This window comes from Phycomyces blakesleeanus, assembly GCF_001638985.1.
Source record: "Phycomyces blakesleeanus NRRL 1555(-) unplaced genomic scaffold PHYBLscaffold_12, whole genome shotgun sequence".
Classification (NCBI taxonomy): Eukaryota; Fungi; Mucoromycota; class Mucoromycetes; order Mucorales; family Phycomycetaceae; genus Phycomyces; species Phycomyces blakesleeanus.
Window position 1 is genome coordinate 602,699 of NW_017265145.1, and position 18,829 is coordinate 621,527.

At 38.2% G+C, this 18,829-nt stretch overlaps 7 protein-coding genes across 7 annotated transcripts; all 7 read left to right on the forward strand.

The window, feature by feature from the left end:
• Window positions 1-2,309: 2,309 nt before the first annotated feature.
• PHYBLDRAFT_100991 (hypothetical protein) lies at window positions 2,310-3,656 on the forward strand (the record flags this gene model as incomplete). The annotated part of the gene is made up of 8 exons (XM_018427616.1): window positions 2,310-2,350; window positions 2,450-2,538; window positions 2,602-2,692; window positions 2,765-2,885; window positions 2,987-3,125; window positions 3,206-3,257; window positions 3,361-3,487; window positions 3,561-3,656. Coding segments are annotated over 8 exons (756 nt in total), but the record flags the coding sequence as incomplete, so codon positions are not given.
• A 1,300-nt stretch (window positions 3,657-4,956) lies between these two features.
• Window positions 4,957-6,105, forward strand: PHYBLDRAFT_177636 (hypothetical protein). Its single transcript, XM_018437910.1, has 4 exons — window positions 4,957-5,143; window positions 5,353-5,435; window positions 5,497-5,622; window positions 5,690-6,105. Exons 1-4 carry the CDS (start codon window positions 5,008-5,010, stop codon window positions 5,924-5,926), a joined length of 582 nt encoding a protein of 193 aa, XP_018290883.1. The 5' UTR covers window positions 4,957-5,007; the 3' UTR covers window positions 5,927-6,105.
• An 863-nt stretch (window positions 6,106-6,968) lies between these two features.
• PHYBLDRAFT_113036 (hypothetical protein) lies at window positions 6,969-8,056 on the forward strand (the record flags this gene model as incomplete). The annotated part of the gene is made up of 3 exons (XM_018428323.1): window positions 6,969-7,349; window positions 7,413-7,764; window positions 7,836-8,056. Coding segments are annotated over 3 exons (954 nt in total), but the record flags the coding sequence as incomplete, so codon positions are not given.
• A 120-nt stretch (window positions 8,057-8,176) lies between these two features.
• PHYBLDRAFT_187204 (hypothetical protein) lies at window positions 8,177-9,602 on the forward strand. Its single transcript, XM_018439347.1, has 5 exons — window positions 8,177-8,235; window positions 8,326-8,482; window positions 8,556-9,141; window positions 9,213-9,365; window positions 9,415-9,602. Exons 1-5 carry the CDS (start codon window positions 8,193-8,195, stop codon window positions 9,433-9,435), a joined length of 960 nt encoding a protein of 319 aa, XP_018290885.1. The 5' UTR covers window positions 8,177-8,192; the 3' UTR covers window positions 9,436-9,602.
• Window positions 9,603-9,821: 219 nt separating this feature from the next.
• Window positions 9,822-10,687, forward strand: PHYBLDRAFT_78003 (hypothetical protein; the record flags this gene model as incomplete). Its single annotated transcript, XM_018443323.1, has 3 exons — window positions 9,822-10,350; window positions 10,527-10,553; window positions 10,602-10,687. The coding sequence occupies exons 1-3, from the start codon at window positions 9,840-9,842 to the stop codon at window positions 10,685-10,687; spliced, it is 624 nt and encodes a 207-aa protein (XP_018290886.1). The 5' UTR covers window positions 9,822-9,839.
• An 844-nt stretch (window positions 10,688-11,531) lies between these two features.
• PHYBLDRAFT_169107 (hypothetical protein) lies at window positions 11,532-15,240 on the forward strand (the record flags this gene model as incomplete). The annotated part of the gene is made up of 9 exons (XM_018436007.1): window positions 11,532-11,596; window positions 12,147-12,163; window positions 12,195-12,768; window positions 12,857-13,038; window positions 13,111-13,140; window positions 13,219-13,386; window positions 13,460-13,700; window positions 13,774-13,934; window positions 14,006-15,240. The coding sequence occupies 9 exons, from the start codon at window positions 11,532-11,534 to the stop codon at window positions 15,238-15,240; spliced, it is 2,673 nt and encodes an 890-aa protein (XP_018290887.1).
• Window positions 15,241-16,694: 1,454 nt separating this feature from the next.
• Window positions 16,695-18,031, forward strand: PHYBLDRAFT_187206 (hypothetical protein). Its single transcript, XM_018439348.1, has 3 exons — window positions 16,695-16,776; window positions 16,873-17,629; window positions 17,694-18,031. The coding sequence occupies exons 1-3, from the start codon at window positions 16,735-16,737 to the stop codon at window positions 17,996-17,998; spliced, it is 1,104 nt and encodes a 367-aa protein (XP_018290888.1). The 5' UTR covers window positions 16,695-16,734; the 3' UTR covers window positions 17,999-18,031.
• The last annotated feature ends 798 nt before the right edge of the window (window positions 18,032-18,829 follow it).

Genomic DNA, 18,829 nt, shown 5'->3' on the forward strand with positions numbered 1-18,829 from the left:
TATATATATAAATTAGTAAAAAAGCACAAATTAATTCCACAAACTGGAATAATCTTGCTCTTGTAAGCAATCTGATTGTTTTTCTGTCATGGCTGCAGCTTATACGACACCTCGGTCGAAATGCAGTACCGACGTTGTATACGATAAATCACGACAAGAACAATTAAAGGAGGATGAAGACAAAGCAATAGCATTCTTAAACACCAGCCTAGGTCTATCAATCCGTAGTGGCGAACTACACACAAGTCTAAAAGACGGAGTTCATCTGTGCAAGTGAGTACTTATTTGTGTGTATGGGTGTTTGCTTTCAAATTGTATTATTAAGGAGTTAAGTAATTATTCGGGTCATTTCTTTATACTTGTTTTTTTTAAAGAAAAAAGCAGAGACTTTTCAAATTCTCTTACACTTTGATAAACGCCTCTTGTGATAATTGGCTACAAGATATGAATATTTGCTTATGATAGTTTGTAGATAATATTATCTAGAGTAAAATATCCCCCCAATTTCTTACTTTATCACTTTTAGTCTCATAAATAAGATTCGCCCTGGGATAGTGAAACATGTCGGTCAAAAAAACCTCTTGTTTGTCAAGGTAAGAATCATCTCGTTGAAAGCGGAAATGGCCCAATAGTATTGTTGTTGTTTTCTAGGCTAATAAGGGTTTTCTTCTTCTTTTTCTTCTTCTTCGGCTAATTAGATGGATAACATCACAAGCTTCTTGCAAGGGGCTCGTCAGGTACACCATCGCGTACTTTTAGAATAGAGATAAATTAATCGTATATTGACCACTCCAGCCCTTCCACTTTCCTCTTTCTGTACTTACTAGTTAGGTCTTAATGAATTCCAGTTGTTTGGTACTGCGGATTTGCTAGAAGCCAAAGATATGGCTATGGTAATGAATCCTTCCTTTTCAAACTGTCACTTGCCCTGCATTATAGTCCCTCGTACTCCTCTTTACATACTATAAGCGCCACACCTAACCCAACTGCTTGGACCACGACGCCATACTCGGACACAAAACAAAAGAGAAAAACGAATATATACTTACCAAGGCCTTGTTGTTTTTTATATTTATTTATTCTCTTGTACATGCTATGTATATTTATATTTATATATATATATATATATTAGGTTGTAACTACTTTGTTGAGTCTGGCACAGATCCATGCAAAGACAAATATAAATACAAACACATTGACAAAATTACCACCAATAAGTTCAGTACATGTGCAGAACTCTAACTCAGAAAAGGAGGGTTTCCCGAAAAAGGGTCTACCAGGAGATATGATGGCAGTAGATAAAGATGTACAGTCTATAAAATACGACCCTCATGCACCTACAATCAATGGCCCTACCTCGTACAGTACTCTATCCGGAAAGCGCCCTGAAGATAAAGAAACAAGTTATATAGACAAATCAACCGACTTCCAACCAAAACAAAACATGTTAAACTTAGCTTGTTCAGAAATACAGGGTGAGCCGCAGAAATTTCTTGCCACCCAAAGGCTATCTTGTTCTGTAAAGAAATAACAAGGATACTTATCCTCATATTCGTAATAGATTCAGAAGGAGAAAAATCGGACGATATAGCGGCATGGCCGTCTATCCACCTCGGATTTGCCCGTCCACCAAAATCGCCTCTACGGCCACCTTTCAAACCTAGCTCTCAACAGATAGTACGCTCAAAAAAAAGTCAAGATAACTTGCTCCCGCCGGCCTATCGTCATTCGACAGATATTTCTCTCTTGACTAATTCCACCCAGGTTTATGAAAGTAGTATGAATAGCAGTATAAGCATGTTTCGATCATCATCAGCATCTTCCTGCTCTTCAATGTTTTCTTCTACTTCAACATCAACTTCTTCATTAAGAACGCCAATGACTTTATCTTCTGTCTCCAGTCGTGCCCAGGAATATCCAGCCGATTCAAGACCAGTAGAACACCATCCGGAAATTCTAGTACATGTCCGTCAACCATCTACAAGGCGACCAAGTCAACCTCGACGACAGAGTGTTACTATTCCACACAGAAGGGCAAGAGATGGCCAATCGTTAGACTATCCGCTTGAGGGAGACAATGCCGAGAGTTCGGCGAACACAGGGAGCCTTGGGCACAAGCTAGACCGCCAGTACCAGAGAACAATTGAGAACGTAAAAGACATGGACAAAGAACGAGAAAAGCTCGCGCTAAAGAACCAGGATGGTTCAATTAATGCTCTCTATGTAAGATCCCAAAATCCCTGGTAAAAATTCAAAAAAAAAGTGACATTTGCTTAAAAAAAATCCCTTTCTTCTCCTTGTAGCAATTGGGAAACTGTATTGGAAAAGGACAGTTTGGATCAGTTTACAGGTAAGGCTGGGGCTTTATATTTGTCCCTACAGAGAATTGTATTTCTGCTTACCTCTTGGATAAAAAAAAACTCATATTTACCGTGTTATTATCTATTAGGGGCCTTGATCTTACTACAGGCGAGATTGTAGCCGTTAAGAGGGTAAAGATTGTCAATGGCGAACTAGATCAAGAAGAAATCATGGCAAGTGGACTCACTATGAACTTTTTTTAAAGAAATACATACTCATCATGTACATTTCACCAGAAAGAAGTTAGTCTTCTCAAGGCTTTATCTCACACCAATGTTATTCAATACATTGGTTTTATCAAAACACAGAATCATATGAATATTATTCTCGAGTAAGTCCTTACATTCACTATACAAATAAAAAAGACCTTTATTTAACAGTACTAACACTATCTTAACATTAGATATGCAGAAAATGGTTCTCTCATGTCTACTCTCAAGGCATTCGGTGCATTCCCTGAGAAGTTGGTGGCCTCGTTTTCTATCAAGTTATTGAATGGGCTAGAGTATCTGCACGCCAACGAGGTATTGCTTGCAACTATTTTAAAAACAATGATTAGATACGTTGAAGATTTGTTTTAGCTACTAATAGTGGACTTTCTATGGTGTTTTTTTTTAATGAGTAGGTTGTTCATTGTGATCTCAAGGCTGCAAATATCTTGACCACTAAGACAGGAGATGTTAAGCTCACTGACTTTGGTATCTCACTCAACTTGAAAATCAAATGTGCAGATGCAGGAGCTGTATCCGGTACCCCCAACTGGAGTAGGTGTACGCCAAGAAAAATAAAAAGAGACTATTTAACTTGTAATTTGATTTTATTCTAACGTGCCTTAAAAATGTAGTGGCTCCAGAAGTCATTGAACTAAAGGGAGCTTCGACAAAATCAGATATCTGGTAAATATTATATATACAATCTGCTAGTACCTTTATCATTTCATATTCATTCTTATTCATCGACTGTATTGTATTGTTAACTTTATTCTTTATGCGAGTATAGGTCTTTAGGATGTACTATAGTTGAACTAGCGACAGGAAAACCTCCTTACGCCAATTTGATTTCAATGTCTGCCATGTTCCGCATAGTAGAAGACGACTATCCGCCTATCCCAAAGAACATCTCAGAGGTTCGGTCTGAATTAATTGGCTGTTATAATGTATGATTGATTTTTCTTATTCACTCCTTTTCCATTCAAATAGGAAATGCATAGTTTTCTCTTGTGTTGTTTCCAAAAGAACCCAGACCATCGTCCAACAGCTACAGAACTTAAGGAGCATATCTGGATTCGAAACAACGGACAGAGGACTAGAGATAGAGCAGAGGGTAGAGCTAAACTAACTCAATCTGTTCATTATGGACAACATCTTGCGCGTCAAGATTTGACATTTGAAGTGTCGAAACAATCTATTCATGTGTCCAAAAATCCCAAAAGAGAAACCAATACAGGGTCCGAAGAGCTTATAGAAGAAAAGGAAAGGCACGGGAAAGAAACAATAAAAAATACCAATTCAGCCATCACAAATGTATATGAGGCAGATCAAGGCGACGGGCATGATAGAGAAGGAGAAACACATAAGTTTGTTCAGACCTCTTGTGAAAAATGTAAGTGCAACTTCTGTCTTCTTTTAATACTCATAAAATAACTTTTTCTTACATAATATAGCTGTCAAGTGTAAAGTATGTTGTGAGCTTATCAAAATTAAACAGCTGTTCTGTGAAGGTGAGTTTGGGCGGGACCATTTATATGCAAGTAGTTATTTATTTTGACGTGGCACATTCTCTAATTGAGTATTGGCTAATATTTGATTGTATGTCTTAACAGTTTGCTCTCTGGTGTGTCATGAAGCATGCCGGGATCATGCATTCTCGTGTCCTCCAAATGTGAATGGACAACAGCCATCGTACGACGTAAGCACACTATGAATATCCCGTTTGGAAAGAAAAAAGTTACTCAACCTAAAAGGGTCACTAGTGTGTTTTCTCTGCAAAAATATACAATCATATCAAGCAGACACCAAATGGATCTCTAGACATTTCGCGCTTACCAGTAAAGCCTATACCCTTAGCAAAAGATCAGAGTCTTGGGAGATTCTCTCTGGAAGATCATCCCCAAGCCGAGAATATTCGCAAATATTCGAAAGCTCTTGGATTGACACCTCAAGAAGAGCGGGCGCTGAGTGAGAATCAGGCGCTACTATCGCACACACTTGCTCTACAGCTTATGAACCCAGAAGCAGTGGAACGAGTTATCAGACGAAGATCGAAAGAAGGAAAAAAAGGCCTAAACGGGGTGACAGATGAATGTGTTATTAGTTGAACAAGTCTCTTTTTTATTGTTTCTGTTATTGTATTTAATGATTTCTTTATAATTTTCTGTTTGTTTTATAGCGAGGAGCTAATGGATATAGAGCTTCTCTCTTTCTATCTTTCTTCTTTATATGTATCCTCTCTTTCTCTCTTTTATAACCATGCCAACCCCCCTAATCAGCTCTTTTGTGACGCAGAGATTCAGCCCCGGTACCTGAAAAGGCAGTGTGTCGAAAGGTTCATCTTGCACCCTTCATTGTCCGCCTTACTGGCACCTTTACTTTCTCTCCTTTCCTTTAACTTTCTTTCATCTTTATACTTACTTAATAATATTACAAAATGGCAAAGGCAAAACAAGCCCCTCCTCTTCACAAGATCATCATGGTTGGCTCGGGTGGTGTTGGTAAATCAGCATTGACCCTCCAATACATGTACGGCGATTTCGTCGAAGAGTACGATCCCACAAAGGCAGATTGTAAGTCATGTCTTCATTATACCATCAAAAACCCCTTTTCCGGCATGAACACCGGGAAGATCGACTTAATCTATGTAAACTCAAGGATTATATCGCCATCACCTTTCATCTCAACCATAAACGCCAAGACAACTAAGCCCGCTCATACACATTTAGAAATATCATGTTCGTAGCTAATCTTAGTTTTTTTTTTATTATTAAAAAAAAAGCCTATCGCAAGAAGGTCGTCTTAGAAGGGCAAGAATGCCAGGTTGATATTTTGGATACAGCAGGACAAGAAGAATACGCAGCCGTAAGTTAATAACATTTTGTGTGTGTGTGTGTATTAACTTGTACTGGAACTGAACCTGCAGATTCGTGACAATTATTATCGTTCTGGCGAGGGTTTTCTCTGTGTCTTCTCCGTGTGCGAACAGGAGTCGCTTGAGCATACCCAGGAATTCAGAGACCAAATTCTGCGAGTATTAGACGATGATACCGTAAGTTGAACTGATCCTAAAAAAGAATAATAACTGATCCGAGGTTTTATGATACGAATATTATTAGGTTCCCTTCATTTTGGTAGGAAACAAAGTAGATTTGGCTCATTTGAGAAAGGTCACTGCCAGTGAAGCATCTTCCATGGCCCAAGAATGGAACTGCCAGTACATAGAGACTTCTGCCAAGACAAGACATAATGTAGAAGAGGTCTACACAGCCCTGATGCGTCAAATAAGAGACAGAAAACTCAAGCAGAATAATGCGGGAGGTGATGAAAAAGACTCTTGTTGCATTATCCTCTAAAGGATGATATATTTTGCAAGTTATCCCGTAAAATCCCTCTCCCCTTATCCATTCACACACACACATTTATATATACGTGTATGTGTGTGTTCAGTTGTACCATTACCTGCCAATACTGCATTTATGTTTGGCTAGCTTTCACTAATAAATCTACAGTACTACCTTTAATTATCTAAATATTCTCTTGACTCGTAAAATTAAACATATTTTTAACAAATAGTTTCAATGATTTTTTTTTACCTTGAAAACTATCATTCTTGAAGAAAATGAAGAATAAACGGGCATTCAATAAATGTCTACGTCATGTAATCGAGAAAGAAATAGGTGCATATAGCTCGTGTCTGGCATAGCTAGTCTTCTCAATCTTTGCTCCAAACTTTTCATTCAATTCGCTTGACTGCAATAATGGTAGCCGCAAACATTAAGCGTGCTGCTCCAACTGATGATGTGACGATGAAGGGAGGATCGGAAAATAGCAACGGCGATGACACGCTAGCAAACATGACCTCTATTCTTGAAGGATCGGCCAAAAAGACGAGACTTTTGTTTACGACATCATATAATCAGGCAGCTATGGATGAAATGGCTAGGTAAAATCAAATGTGTTTTCAATTAATTCCTCATTTGAGATAGCTCATACGTTTTGATCGACCCTCTAAAGTCAGCGTGACAAGCTGACAAGTAAGATTCATGACGAATACGAAGATGTCCGCACTTTACCTGAAGCCCTGATCAAACAACAAAAGGAGGCTTTAAAAGCTAAACAACAAGCAGCACAATCAACAAAAACAACCGTTACAGATGCAGAAGGAGACGAGGGTGATTCAAACAGTTCTGTACAGAAACTCATCCAATCGATGCCAGAGAAGAAAACAAAGTACGTGAGAGGATCGCTAAGATTGCTGATGACTGATTGGAATCGAGTAGGGAAGGACCTGGTGGTGTGGTTGCATTGCGATCCAAGGATCAGTTCTCGGACCTTTTTGGTGATAGTTTAGCTGGTGGAGGTTCACTTGTGCGTCGTGCGCGTGCAAAGACTATTCGCCCAGTTTGGCACGCACCGTGGAAGCTGATGCGTGTCATCAGTGGACATCTTGGATGGGTGCGCTCTGTTGCAGTAGAACCAGGAAATAAATGGTTTGCCACTGGCGCTGGTGATCGTACTATTAAGATCTGGGACATGGCATCAGGAACACTTAAGCTGTCATTGACAGGTCACATCAGTACTGTTCGCGGTCTTGCTGTTTCACCGCGACACCCCTATCTCTTTTCGTGTGGTGAGGACAAGATGGTTAAGTGCTGGGATTTAGAACAAAATAAGGTTATCCGTCATTATCATGGGCATCTTTCAGGTGTATATGCACTTGATCTCCATCCAACTCTCGATGTTTTGGTAACCAGTGGCCGAGATGCCACGGCCAGAGTAAGTACTTTAAAAAGAAAAAGAAAAAGAAATATGTTCTCTTATGTATGTATTCTTGTGTAGGTCTGGGATATGCGAACAAAACAGTGTGTACACGTTCTTTCTGGACACACAAGCACTGTCTCCGCTGTTAAATGTCAGGAAGCTGATCCACAAGTCATTACGGGTTCTATGGACAGCACTATTCGTCTGTGGGATCTGGCGGCAGGAAAGACTATGGGTGTTTTGACTCATCATAAGAAGAGTGTTCGCGCACTTGCTCTTCATCCTACAGAATTCGGATTTGCAAGTGGAAGTGCTGACAATATCAAGGGCTGGAAATGCCCCGAAGGCACTTTTATGCAAAACTACAACGTGCGGAAATCCATCATCAATACTCTATCGATCAATGCAGACGGCGTCGTGTTTTCAGGAGGTAACTAATAGTAATCTTAGCTGGCTTAAAGTAAAAATAGAAAAACTGACACAGAAGTAATTGGATTCTAGGTGATAATGGTGCCATGGGCTTTCATGATTGGAGATCTGGTTACAATTTCCAGTCTATGGATACAACCGTCCAGCCTGGTTCGCTTGATGCTGAAGCAGGTGTATTCTGCAGTACTTTCGATAAGACTGGTCTTCGTCTGATCACTGGTGAGGCTGATAAAACCATTAAGATCTACAAGGAAGATGACTCTGCAGTAAAGGACGAGGACTTTTATCAATAAAGAAACACTTGAATGTTAAGAAAGGCACAGTATCCAATAACGTGACTTTGAATCGCGCTCATTCTCCCTTCTCAAATAAAATAAAATAAAAATGGAACTTGCTACGTCCGCTATCCTCTCATCTTGATTCTACACCATGGCCGACAAATATAAAAATCTAAAAGTGAAGGAGTTACAGGGTAATGATTACCAAATGTTGCTAATATAAAACAGCATAGTTTGTCAACTACTATAAAACGCGTACTCACCATTCTATCACGCGATGTCAGAGCTTTTGCAAAAGCAAGGCATTCCTCACACTGGCAAAAAGGAGGAGCTTATTGAACGTTTGATGAAACATGATGAGCGGAAAACGTATGAGATTGAATCCCTTGAAGCTGAATTCGGTAGCATTGAAGATTTTGATGAGTCAAAACTCAACTTTGAGTAAGCATAAATCCCTTTGAGATACGACTACAATTAAAGTCTTATGATTTGTGTACATCTTTTTATTATTCAGTGATCTTCATGATGTCGATCTCAAATCATTCAGCACAACCGACGCAAAGCAGTTGACCGCGGTTGAAGATGAATCAAAGGCGCAGGCTGAAAAGACCGAGATCTCAGTGACGGAAACTACTACAGATGCTTCATCAACGCAGAATTCGGTCAAGATATCTCAAATACAAGAGACAGTTGAAGTTGTTAAGCCAGGATCTCACTTTAAATTCACACCTATTTCATTTGAAAAACCTGGCGCTACTACTGCTACTGCAACTAATGCTACTGCTGCGGCTGCTTCTGTTGCAGAATCTGCTCAGACTACCCCTAAACCAGCAGTACCTTCACCCACAACTATCAAGGCTGCACCAGCACCAGCACCAACACTGTCTGAAGTAGAAAAGAAGATATTGGCTGAGGCAGAGAAGAAAGCAGAGCGCGCAAAGAGATTTGGTGTTCAGTTAGATGAAAAAGCAAAGAAAGAGTTGCGCGCTGCTAGATTCGGAATTCCTGTAGCGGTAGCTAAGACTGCTGCCTCGCCTTCCAAGAGTACTCCCAAGGTACAAACTCCAAAAGTACAAACAGGAAAGACTGTTGCCCCCAAGGTAAAAAAAAAATATTATTTGTAAAAACGTAAGAAGTTTGGATAAAATAAGCTTATTATATCATGTAAAAGGGTATTGATCCAGAGACCTTGAAGAAGAGAGCCGAGAGATTCGGATTACCCCAGAAGGGGGGTAAAATAGAGAAGAATGGCAAGAGTACTGTGTTGGACCCTGTTGAAGAAGAAAAAAAGAGAAAGAGAGCAGAAAGATTTGGCTCTGACCAAGTAAGTATACTGTTAACTGAATGGATTGTGGCTTATATTTATTTAATAGAGCAAGAAACAGAAGAATTAGACTCTTGTAACTGTATAGCTCAGGCTCAGTTATCGAACACGATCACCATGCCTCTTTTATTTGAACTTCTCTTTTTTTAATTATTCTTATTATATTATTGCACTAAATTGAAATGAGTCTTTGACTATTTATAAAAGCCCTGGAGCTGGTCCCTGAGTAATGATCATATACTTTTTCTATTTCTTTGCTCAAAATCTGCTATTTTCACTCTGAAATGTCTGTGCCAAATATAATGTAACAAACTACCATTGCACAAAACGTCATCATTACCATCATTTTTCCAAAATAGGGTAAATTCTACGCTTTCCATTCACATTTAAGCATTAATTCTGACGTCTACACCAATATTTCAAGTTATTTCTGCTCGTTTTTTTTTATTTCATACTTTTTACTTCTTACACACAATGGCTTCCAACCAAAACTATTATCCTACTTCTGGCCATGGAAAAGACAAAAACTCTGATAAGTCAGAGCGTCACCTATTTCATATCGGAGATTCGGACAACGACCTTCATGGCAATGGAAAAACAGCAGAAGAAATTCAAGAGTCTGAAACTAAAGAAAAACCCCAACACAGCAACTACGGCCAAGGAAACGATGAAAGTCGTATTCCCAAGTTTGATGACTATAGAAAGTATGGTGAATATGGAAATACCTCTCACGATGCAGCGCGTGCGACATACATTGATCCGAAAGTTATACCCTCTGCCGTTGGTGCTGGTGCAGATTCTACCGGCCGCGCTCAGAAAATAGCCGATGCCCGAGGTCAGCAACACAATAACGGAAATCACGTTATATCAGAAGGTGCAGAAAAGTCAAATAAGGAAGCAAAAGCGACACTCCATGATAAAATTAAAGGAAGATTTGAAAGCTTTTTGGGAAGGCTTACTTGTAATGATGAAAGAGTAGCTAAAGGTGAGGCCCTTAGGACATTCGGCCATAATCACATTTAAAATACATAACTAGATATAAACAACAAGGTCATTACATGTATATAATAACAGCAATATAATTATAATCATATATTTATTTACAACATAATATAAAACAATATTAATAAAGCATAATATCTATACTATACACATATCAAGAAAATATGCTTTTAAATATTGAATTGTGTAAGTTATTATACTAGCTTTCAACCATAATAATAATGATGGAAAAAGTGATTTTAAGATCAAATGTAGACTTCTTGAGGCTATCCTGCAAAGAACGGGTTATGTTTCACACCGAGAGTAAACTTAAGTCATGAATATATGCAGAAGTTTGTGATCACAAGCTAAACATATCAAGGGGTATATTCTTAGGCTCTGCTATTCAATAGGCTGGTACTAATGTACATGCTGGAATATGAAATACGACATATAATGATTCTAGTGCTGAAAATATATAGTTGTACATCGCTACATATAGTCAAAGTTGTGGTTGAAATTTTGGAACGCTCAATTTAAAAAGATCATATTGTTTATCGATTACTCTTTTGGTGTCTATTATTATTAGCTTATGATGTATAGGCAACAGTTGATCATCATTATAAACCGCCATACTCGATATATGTATATTTATATATATGATAGAGGCTCATACGGTTTATGCTGTACATACATATACTCTTTAAAAAATAGTAGGGAAAATAATAATATTGCAAGGTAAGTTTATAAGTCTCAAATACTACCAAGTCAATTACAGTATTATGATGAACAATGACTATCTCTTGCTATTTATACTTTGAATGCGATCTACTCATTCTCTTTAATAACATCATATAAAACATATGTCAGCCTCACAATATTATTAAACTTGTGATATGTTAAACATGAATAATATACCTTTGCACCATTATAAAATACAAAGAGTATTAATACACAGATTTATATAAAGCTTAATAAAATATAGACTCTATAAAAAGCTATAATCGAACCCTAGCTACAGAAATAGTGCACTTGGCCAAATATTTGCTTCAAGAGAAAGGGGGCTCCAATAAGCTCAGCTGTTTACTTTGGAAAAGCATTATCTTAACTTATTTCCAAGAGGTAGTTACATTTTAATATTTTCTGTGTTTTATTTCATTTTTATATGTTGAAGGCTTCTTCTACATGTGTATTGATGTTGCTTTTGTCGACATGATTCAATGTCTCTGGACTCCTTGTTTCCAGTCCCAGTAAAAAAGGGGAAAGGGACTGAAAACTACCTTTCTCGATAAAGAAAGATATGTGCCCATCTGATTGGAGACCCTGTTAGAGAATGGCTGGACTCTTACTTGATTTTCAAATTCCCTTTCTTACCCCTATCTCTTTTGCTGGAAGGCAGGAGAACAATGAGGAGTTGGCTCTATCGTGTCAACCAAGCACTCTAGCACCGATAATATGATAGAAGAGAATGTTACTTAACAATAAGTAATATCTAACAGCGTATTATGGCTCAATAGTTATTGGAATATATATATATATATATATATATATACATGTGTGTGTGTGTGTGTGTGTGCTTTATGTATTTACTTTTAAGAAAATATCCATCTTGACTTACAGTTAATCTTTGACTAAGAAACCCCTTCATCCTGCGTTCCCTTTTTTTTTTGGAAAAAAATGTAAACGCCAATGTGGCTATCTTTGAATTCACTGCTTCTTCTTCTCGACCATCCCATTCTATAACTTATTTATTTTATTCTTATTTATTTTCTCTCTCTGTCTTTATTTGCTGCTATTGAGGATAATAGTCTATGAAGGTTCTTTATATATTCTTCTTGGTTTTTCTAGCTACTACCTCCAATGCATATTTTTATGTACCAAATCTGATGAATAATCTTCCCTTTATGGGTGGCAATGCCGTTGCTCAACGGAATAACTCTCTCGTTCTTTATGGAGGAGAGGATGCTCTGTCTAACTACAAATCCGATTTGTATATGTTGACACAAATGCCGACTACATATACCTGGCACCAAATACATCAAAACAACAGTGTACCTGGCAATTCTTATGGCCAGGCTGTAATGTCTAATGATGCTGAGATTATGTTCCTGATCGGTGGTGTTACAAAAAATACAAAAAATCTTTTTCTCCCTATGCAAATCTACAAATTTCTTTTCAGCACTGGGAATTGGGATCCATGGGAGGGAAATACAAACCTCAACACAACGTTGCCAGTACCACCAAACCGTCAGCGCTTTAGTGCCATCGCAGGCCCAAATAACAAAGTATATATCTGTGGTGGAGCTTTAAACGAGAGTGCTATTTTTGGGGATTTTTGGGAGTTAGATACTACCACTATGAAGTTCACTGAGCTAGCCAGACTTAATGCCCCCATATACGCACATACAGCCTCTCTACTCAGGTACCAATTCCGATATTCTATTGAGAATACATGTGTACGATCTGCATAAAACCTTAATAGCTCTAACTTTTTTCCCTTTGAACTTTAGTAATGGAAAGCTAGTCATCCTTGGTGGCATCATTCAAACATCTCCAACCACTACTAAGCTGTCTCCAATGGACAATATTCATGTTTATGACATACATACAAACACTTGGAAAATACAGCCCACAAACAAGGACTCGAATGGAATGTACACTTCGCCACGTACCATGCACAATGCTGTTGTTAGTAAGTAACAGCACTTCGGCTCAATAAATATTGTTCGTTACTTATTCAAATATACTTATTCAACAACTACAGCCTCAGATGACAAGATTGTTATATTTGGTGGTAAGTCTCTAAGAAATCTTTAAATCACATTATCTACATAAACCGCCCACTCATATTTTCCTGTCTTACTTACAAAAGGTGATAACGGTGGCAACCAAAGAACTAAGGCCTATATTAACTCAGTTTCTATACTGGACACCAACACATGGACGTGGAGCAGCCCTCCCCCGCACGGAATACTTCCCTCCCGTCGCTCCTATGCTGCCGCTGGTATACTAGACGGGAAACACTTGACAGTTTCATTTGGTAACGTCTGATTAATGTATACGAATCATTGTATGTTTGTGTATATTTACTTGTACAAATTTTTGCTAATTAGGATCTGCGCTAAATTCCTATTACAACGACATCAATGTAATGGATCTTAATAGCCTGGAATGGGTCAACGACTTCTCGTCTATTACAAAGGACTCCACCTCAGAGATGTCCAAAGGGCTTATTGCTGGGGTCACTATTGCTGCTATTATATTGGTAGTAATTATAATTTTCTTGTTCTGGCGCTTTTGGTCTTATGTAAACTGGCTGGGTAAAAAGATACACGGTGACATTTGGAAACCTCGGTATGAAATCTTCAATTGTTGACGATAATGTATGCTCATATATAATGATTATTTTGATTGTCTATTTGTTTAGTAATGGTGAGCCCGCCTGGGCTGAAACAACGCGTATTATTTTCCAAATTATCCTACTATTCATTTTTACCATGTTCTTGGTTTTTGTAATCAAGCAAGCAGTCGACAGTCCAAATGTAACTCAAAGAATTCAAAATTCAGCAAGCAACGTGCAGGTTCCAGGTAAGTCAATAATAAGCTACCAATAAGATGACTATCTTTAGACTTTGCTAACAAATATGTATACATCAAAGATGTTCGCTTTTGCTTTGATGGATTTCCCGTTTACCCTCCCACAGACATTAGATCTACCGGTGTTTTGTGTCAGACAAACACGGGCGTTTCGTGCACTAAATATATTCAGCAACTAAATACATCTATATTCGAACCAGTATTTGCAGATTATCTTGGTGCTGTCAGTTGTTTTCTCTTCAGAGCTCCTTATGATTTCCAGCTGGTACAAACTTCGGGAGCCAACAATGGTTCTTTTCTAACTTTCACCTTCTTCGGTGACCAAAATGCTACTGGTCGTATTCACATTTCTGCTTACCCGAAAGAGATGGATCCCAATGTTAACGTCTACAATATTCCAAGCGACAACATCCCTTCGTATCTCTCTGTATCGGATATGTCCAATTGGCAAACCAATGAGCGCAATGATATTCAGTCGAAAAATGTGTTTACTGTCGAGCCATTCTCTTATAGCACCCTTGGATATGATCTGATTGATCACCGCTACCTCCAAAACGTTGGCTGGAACTATGTTGGCTTCTTGCCCTTATCAAATTCAACCCCCGAAATCACCACCAGTTTTCGACAAGAAGCAAGCAATCCAAACTATGTAACATCTGGGCACCCAGACCTTGGACTTATTACCATTGTTCCAAACACTTGGGCTAGTCTTGTTGATCGAGAGGTTAAGATGTATACCCTATTAAATGCCCTTGGATTTGTTGGTGGTATATTTGGTCTATTGATTACCGTTCAGACGTGGCTGTTTGGTTATCGTCCAAGATCTCCTTGGGGAGTTGTTCAACGCTGGTCGATTGGTGATATGAAGCGTTCACTCTTACGTGGGCTTCATTCTAAATTTAAAACGACAGACTCTGGAATCCCTTTAATTCACCCTGTTCACCAACGCTTCAGTGTTTCTGACTTTGGTACTTTGGAAGACGAAACGGAATCGCAGCGAGTGGCGCGTGTAGAAGAGCGCATGCAGGTACTCGAGATGCTTTTTAAGGCATATTATGTCGACGATGAGGTTTTTAGATCTCTTGAGTCAGCAAACAAGGTTACAGATAATGAGAAGGTATCTGGAAGCAACCTTCCTTTGTTCCCCAGCTCAGAAAATTCTTCGGTTGGCTTGCCATTCAACTCGGGAAACAACAACTTAAATACCCCGGGTTTTTCACATATGTTTACAAGGCAGCATAGTGGAAGCTCTAGTACCTATTCAGTATCGCAGCAACGTTTGAATGGTCAACTTTAAGGGTCCAAGAGAAGCTTGGGTGGAATCGAAACGAAAGGGTATATTCTCTGTTCGTAAGTGTTCCGTCCACTCCCTAAATATATCATTTGTCTTACTTGCCCATAACCCCTCCCTTGCATATGCTTCCATTTTACTTTCTTAAACCTCACAACCATGAATATTCTATTGTGCCTTTCTTTTGACCATTTTGGCCATATATTTATTTATTTTCAAACAAACAAACAAACAAACATGAATGAATGAATGAATGAAAGTAAGTAGAAAATAAAAACGACGACTATTATTACAATTATCATTATTACTATTCTTATTACTATTCTTATTATTCTTATTATTCTTATTATTCTTATTATTCTTATTATTCTTATTATTCTTATTATTCTTATTATTCTTATTATTCTTATTATTCTTATTATTATATAAATATTGCAGGCAATTCACCTGTTTAATTCTTGAATCTTTATAAAAACATATCGAATATCGATACTTTTAAATAGTTTAATCAGTGATTACACCTAGTCAGTCTTGTTGTAATGGAAGTATATTCTTGTAGCCATACAGATGTAGCTTATATGTGATTTTAATACCCAGCTCTAGATACCGTTTCTCTCTTTTGGCTGATCAGCAGCAGTATGCAAACCAAGATATGACACACTAACACTACGGGAAGAAATGCATGTTTAGGGGTGTATTTTTTAATGTGCTCCGAGGTGTGCTTAGAGGTGTGCCTTCACAATAGTGTAATTGACACAAATCTGGTTTTTTATTTATTTATTTATTTATATCTACCATTATTTTACATATTATTTTACAGTCATTTTTTTCTAATGATAGGCTATCGTAATCTGCTCGACTATATAGACTTATAAACACTAAAACATCTATTATAATTTATATAAAAGAGGAATATACTTATGAGACATAAAGATATGGAAGCCTCTTGAGTAAATGGCTGTGACACACTTATCTTGCATGGAATAAGAACCAATTCCTCCTTTTCATCCCTTTTTATTTAGCTTTTGAGTTCTCCTTTTGTCTCTAACTTGTTTTATTTCGGCATATATATATATATATATGTTACCATTTATAATGATTGGCACAATATAATTGTATTTTGGCAATTACTTAATCGTAGAGCTTTATATATACAAAAATTTGCAGATGCTTCAGAATCAATACATTAAACTCTATGCTATGTGTGTCAATCTTCAAGTTACTTTGGTACTTCCCATGGAATCAGCTTATATATAAAGTATATTTTTTGTAGGACGACTATCTACAAATGTATATATTAGAGAGCTGTTTAAAGTTGCCTTGTATCTACGCCCAAAAAAGGCACTTAAGTTGGAACATTTTTTTAAAATTTATTCTCCGATACATCATACGTGTACCATCATGTTGCGTCAACAATATAGCTTGTGAAAATATTATGCATGAGCTTCATTCTCTAACAACTTCTTTATACTCAAATTGATCATCTAAATTCAAAATAAAATGACCGATCGTTCCGAATATAACATTAGCAATCACGCCCAAGTTCATCAACAAAGGCAACAAAGGCAACAACTACAACAACGAAGACAACAACGACAACGACATCAAGAACAGCAACAGCAGCAAGAGAAACAGCAGAATGAAGAAGAAACCATACCTCAAGAGATTAGAAGAGCCAGGAGAGCTAGATATAGCAAACTAAACCTAAATCTCTTGAGTGACGGTACTTGTATATATCTATTTCGTTTCACTTTGGGTGAAATTGAGAGAATAACAACAGCACTCGGATTGGATCATGTGTACCGTTTTTCAAGTATACAAGTCCGTAAGAACCTTGGCTTTGCAATGTTACTCAATCGGTACAGCTTTCCAAGACGCTTAGGTGACATGTCTATACTTTTTGGAATGAGTGAAAGCAATGTATCTGTAGTTTGCCGAGGATTTGAGAGCATTGTTATGAACCAGATTAAATGGGGACTTCAATTCAATATTAAGCAATTTCGCCCGGAAAACTTGGAAAGGTTTGCAAGTGCAATCTACGACAAAGGCGCAGCACTGCCAAACATTGTTGATTTCATTGATGGTACTATGCAAGCAATATCAAGACCAAGCCAAGGTAATGAAGTTCAAAAAGCTTTTTACAATGGTTGGAAGCACATGCATGCTTTGAAGTACCAGTATGTTGTTACTCCTGATGGGATCACAAGCAGCTTGCTTGGACCATATGTTGGCTCTAGACACGATCAGTACATATATACCATGTCCAAAACAGAAGCAAGAGTGGAAAAATACTTGGATATTGTACCAGATGTCGAATTGCCATTTGCCTTGTACGGCGATCCAGCTTACATGGTTTCCAAGTGCCTGTACTCACCATTTGAAGGCGTATCTCTTAGTGATATAGTAACCATAAAAGATTGTCGACAAAGATTGTACAATATATTAATCATGTACAATAGATTTAGATAAAAAAATCAACAAGAGTATGTCGAAAGTGCGAGTGGCAGTAGAGTGGGAATTTGGGGAAGTACAGAAGTACTTTAAGTATTCCAAGTATAAGTATGCCATGAAAACAGGGGAAACAAGTCCAGCAACTGTGTACATGCTATCCACAGTATTCAAAAATATGATCCACTGTACTGGTCGCAATAGATCGCCAACAAGTTCATATTTTGGTTTAGAGCCACCGACTCTTGAGGAGTATATCTCTGGATTAAGACGTGATAAAATAGACGGAGAAGATGAAGATGATATATTATTTTAAATAAATTAATACTTAAATTTTTATGCTTTTATCATTATTTTCTTGTTTTTTTCAATTCCTCTTCGATATCGCACATCTTCTGAAGTATCTGCTTCAGCACCCCCATGACTTCAGCATGGCGGGTGGCCTGGGACTCTGGGACTTCATTTCCCACCTCCGGATGATCCTCATCCTCGACCTCATCCTCGTACTCATCCACGTCCTCATCCACGTTCTCATTCTCCTCATCTGCGTTCTCATTCTCCTCGCCCTCCTCGCCCTCCTCGCCCTCCTCATCCTCAATGCTAGCTGGGCTAGCTTGACTGCCAACTGGTCGGGCCGCAGCCATAGCAGAGCTCTCTGCTGGGAACTTCTCTTGCATTTCTGCGTTGGTCTTTTTGATAAAATCTCGGTATTTTTTCCTGAGATTTGTGATCTGGCCAGGAGCTCCCGACGCGATTGCCCGTACACGGCCTTCGAGGCCAAGCTTAAAGTCCTGTCTGGCAATCTCCTTATTACGACCAGAAACCTTGAACGCCTCGTGCTGCTCTTTCTACATTTAATTAAATGTATGTATGTAATTAGAAAACTGAAAGGAAACTAAATATAAATTTGACTGTACCTTGTCAAGGATCTTTCGGACAGCCTTCTCTACCTCTGGCCTGTTTCTATTTGCACCCGAGGTACCAGCAACAGTCCTCTCCTCAAAGGCATTCTTGTAGATGTCTACAAGTTTCAACATTTTGCGACGGCAAGTGTCGTAAGACAGCTCTGTCTCGCCAGGTGTCACGTCGTTGACACTTTTAACAATGTCCTGCCATGCCTTCTTGTGTGCACCTTTCTTCAAAGAAG

What these genes read in the sequence shown, in the direction of transcription:
- PHYBLDRAFT_177636 (XM_018437910.1), top strand. Translation starts at nt 5,008, where the DNA reads ATGGCAAAGGCAAAACAAGCCCCTCCTCTTCACAAGATCATCATGGTT. An exon ending in CGATCCCACAAAGGCAGATT is followed by an intron (nt 5,144 to 5,352) that starts GTAAGTCATGTC and finishes TTAAAAAAAAAG; the next exon opens with CCTATCGCAAGAAGGTCGTC. An exon ending in GAGTATTAGACGATGATACC is followed by an intron (nt 5,623 to 5,689) that starts GTAAGTTGAACT and finishes GAATATTATTAG; the next exon opens with GTTCCCTTCATTTTGGTAGG.
- PHYBLDRAFT_187204 (XM_018439347.1), top strand. Translation starts at nt 8,193, where the DNA reads ATGGCCGACAAATATAAAAATCTAAAAGTGAAGGAGTTACAGG. An exon ending in GAAAGACTGTTGCCCCCAAG is followed by an intron (nt 9,142 to 9,212) that starts GTAAAAAAAAAA and finishes ATCATGTAAAAG; the next exon opens with GGTATTGATCCAGAGACCTT. An exon ending in AAAGATTTGGCTCTGACCAA is followed by an intron (nt 9,366 to 9,414) that starts GTAAGTATACTG and finishes TTTATTTAATAG; the next exon opens with AGCAAGAAACAGAAGAATTA.
- PHYBLDRAFT_187206 (XM_018439348.1), top strand. Translation starts at nt 16,735, where the DNA reads ATGACCGATCGTTCCGAATATAACATTAGCAATCACGCCCAA. An exon ending in ACATTAGCAATCACGCCCAA is followed by an intron (nt 16,777 to 16,872) that starts GTTCATCAACAA and finishes GAGAAACAGCAG; the next exon opens with AATGAAGAAGAAACCATACC. An exon ending in ATTTGAAGGCGTATCTCTTA is followed by an intron (nt 17,630 to 17,693) that starts GTGATATAGTAA and finishes CATGTACAATAG; the next exon opens with ATTTAGATAAAAAAATCAAC.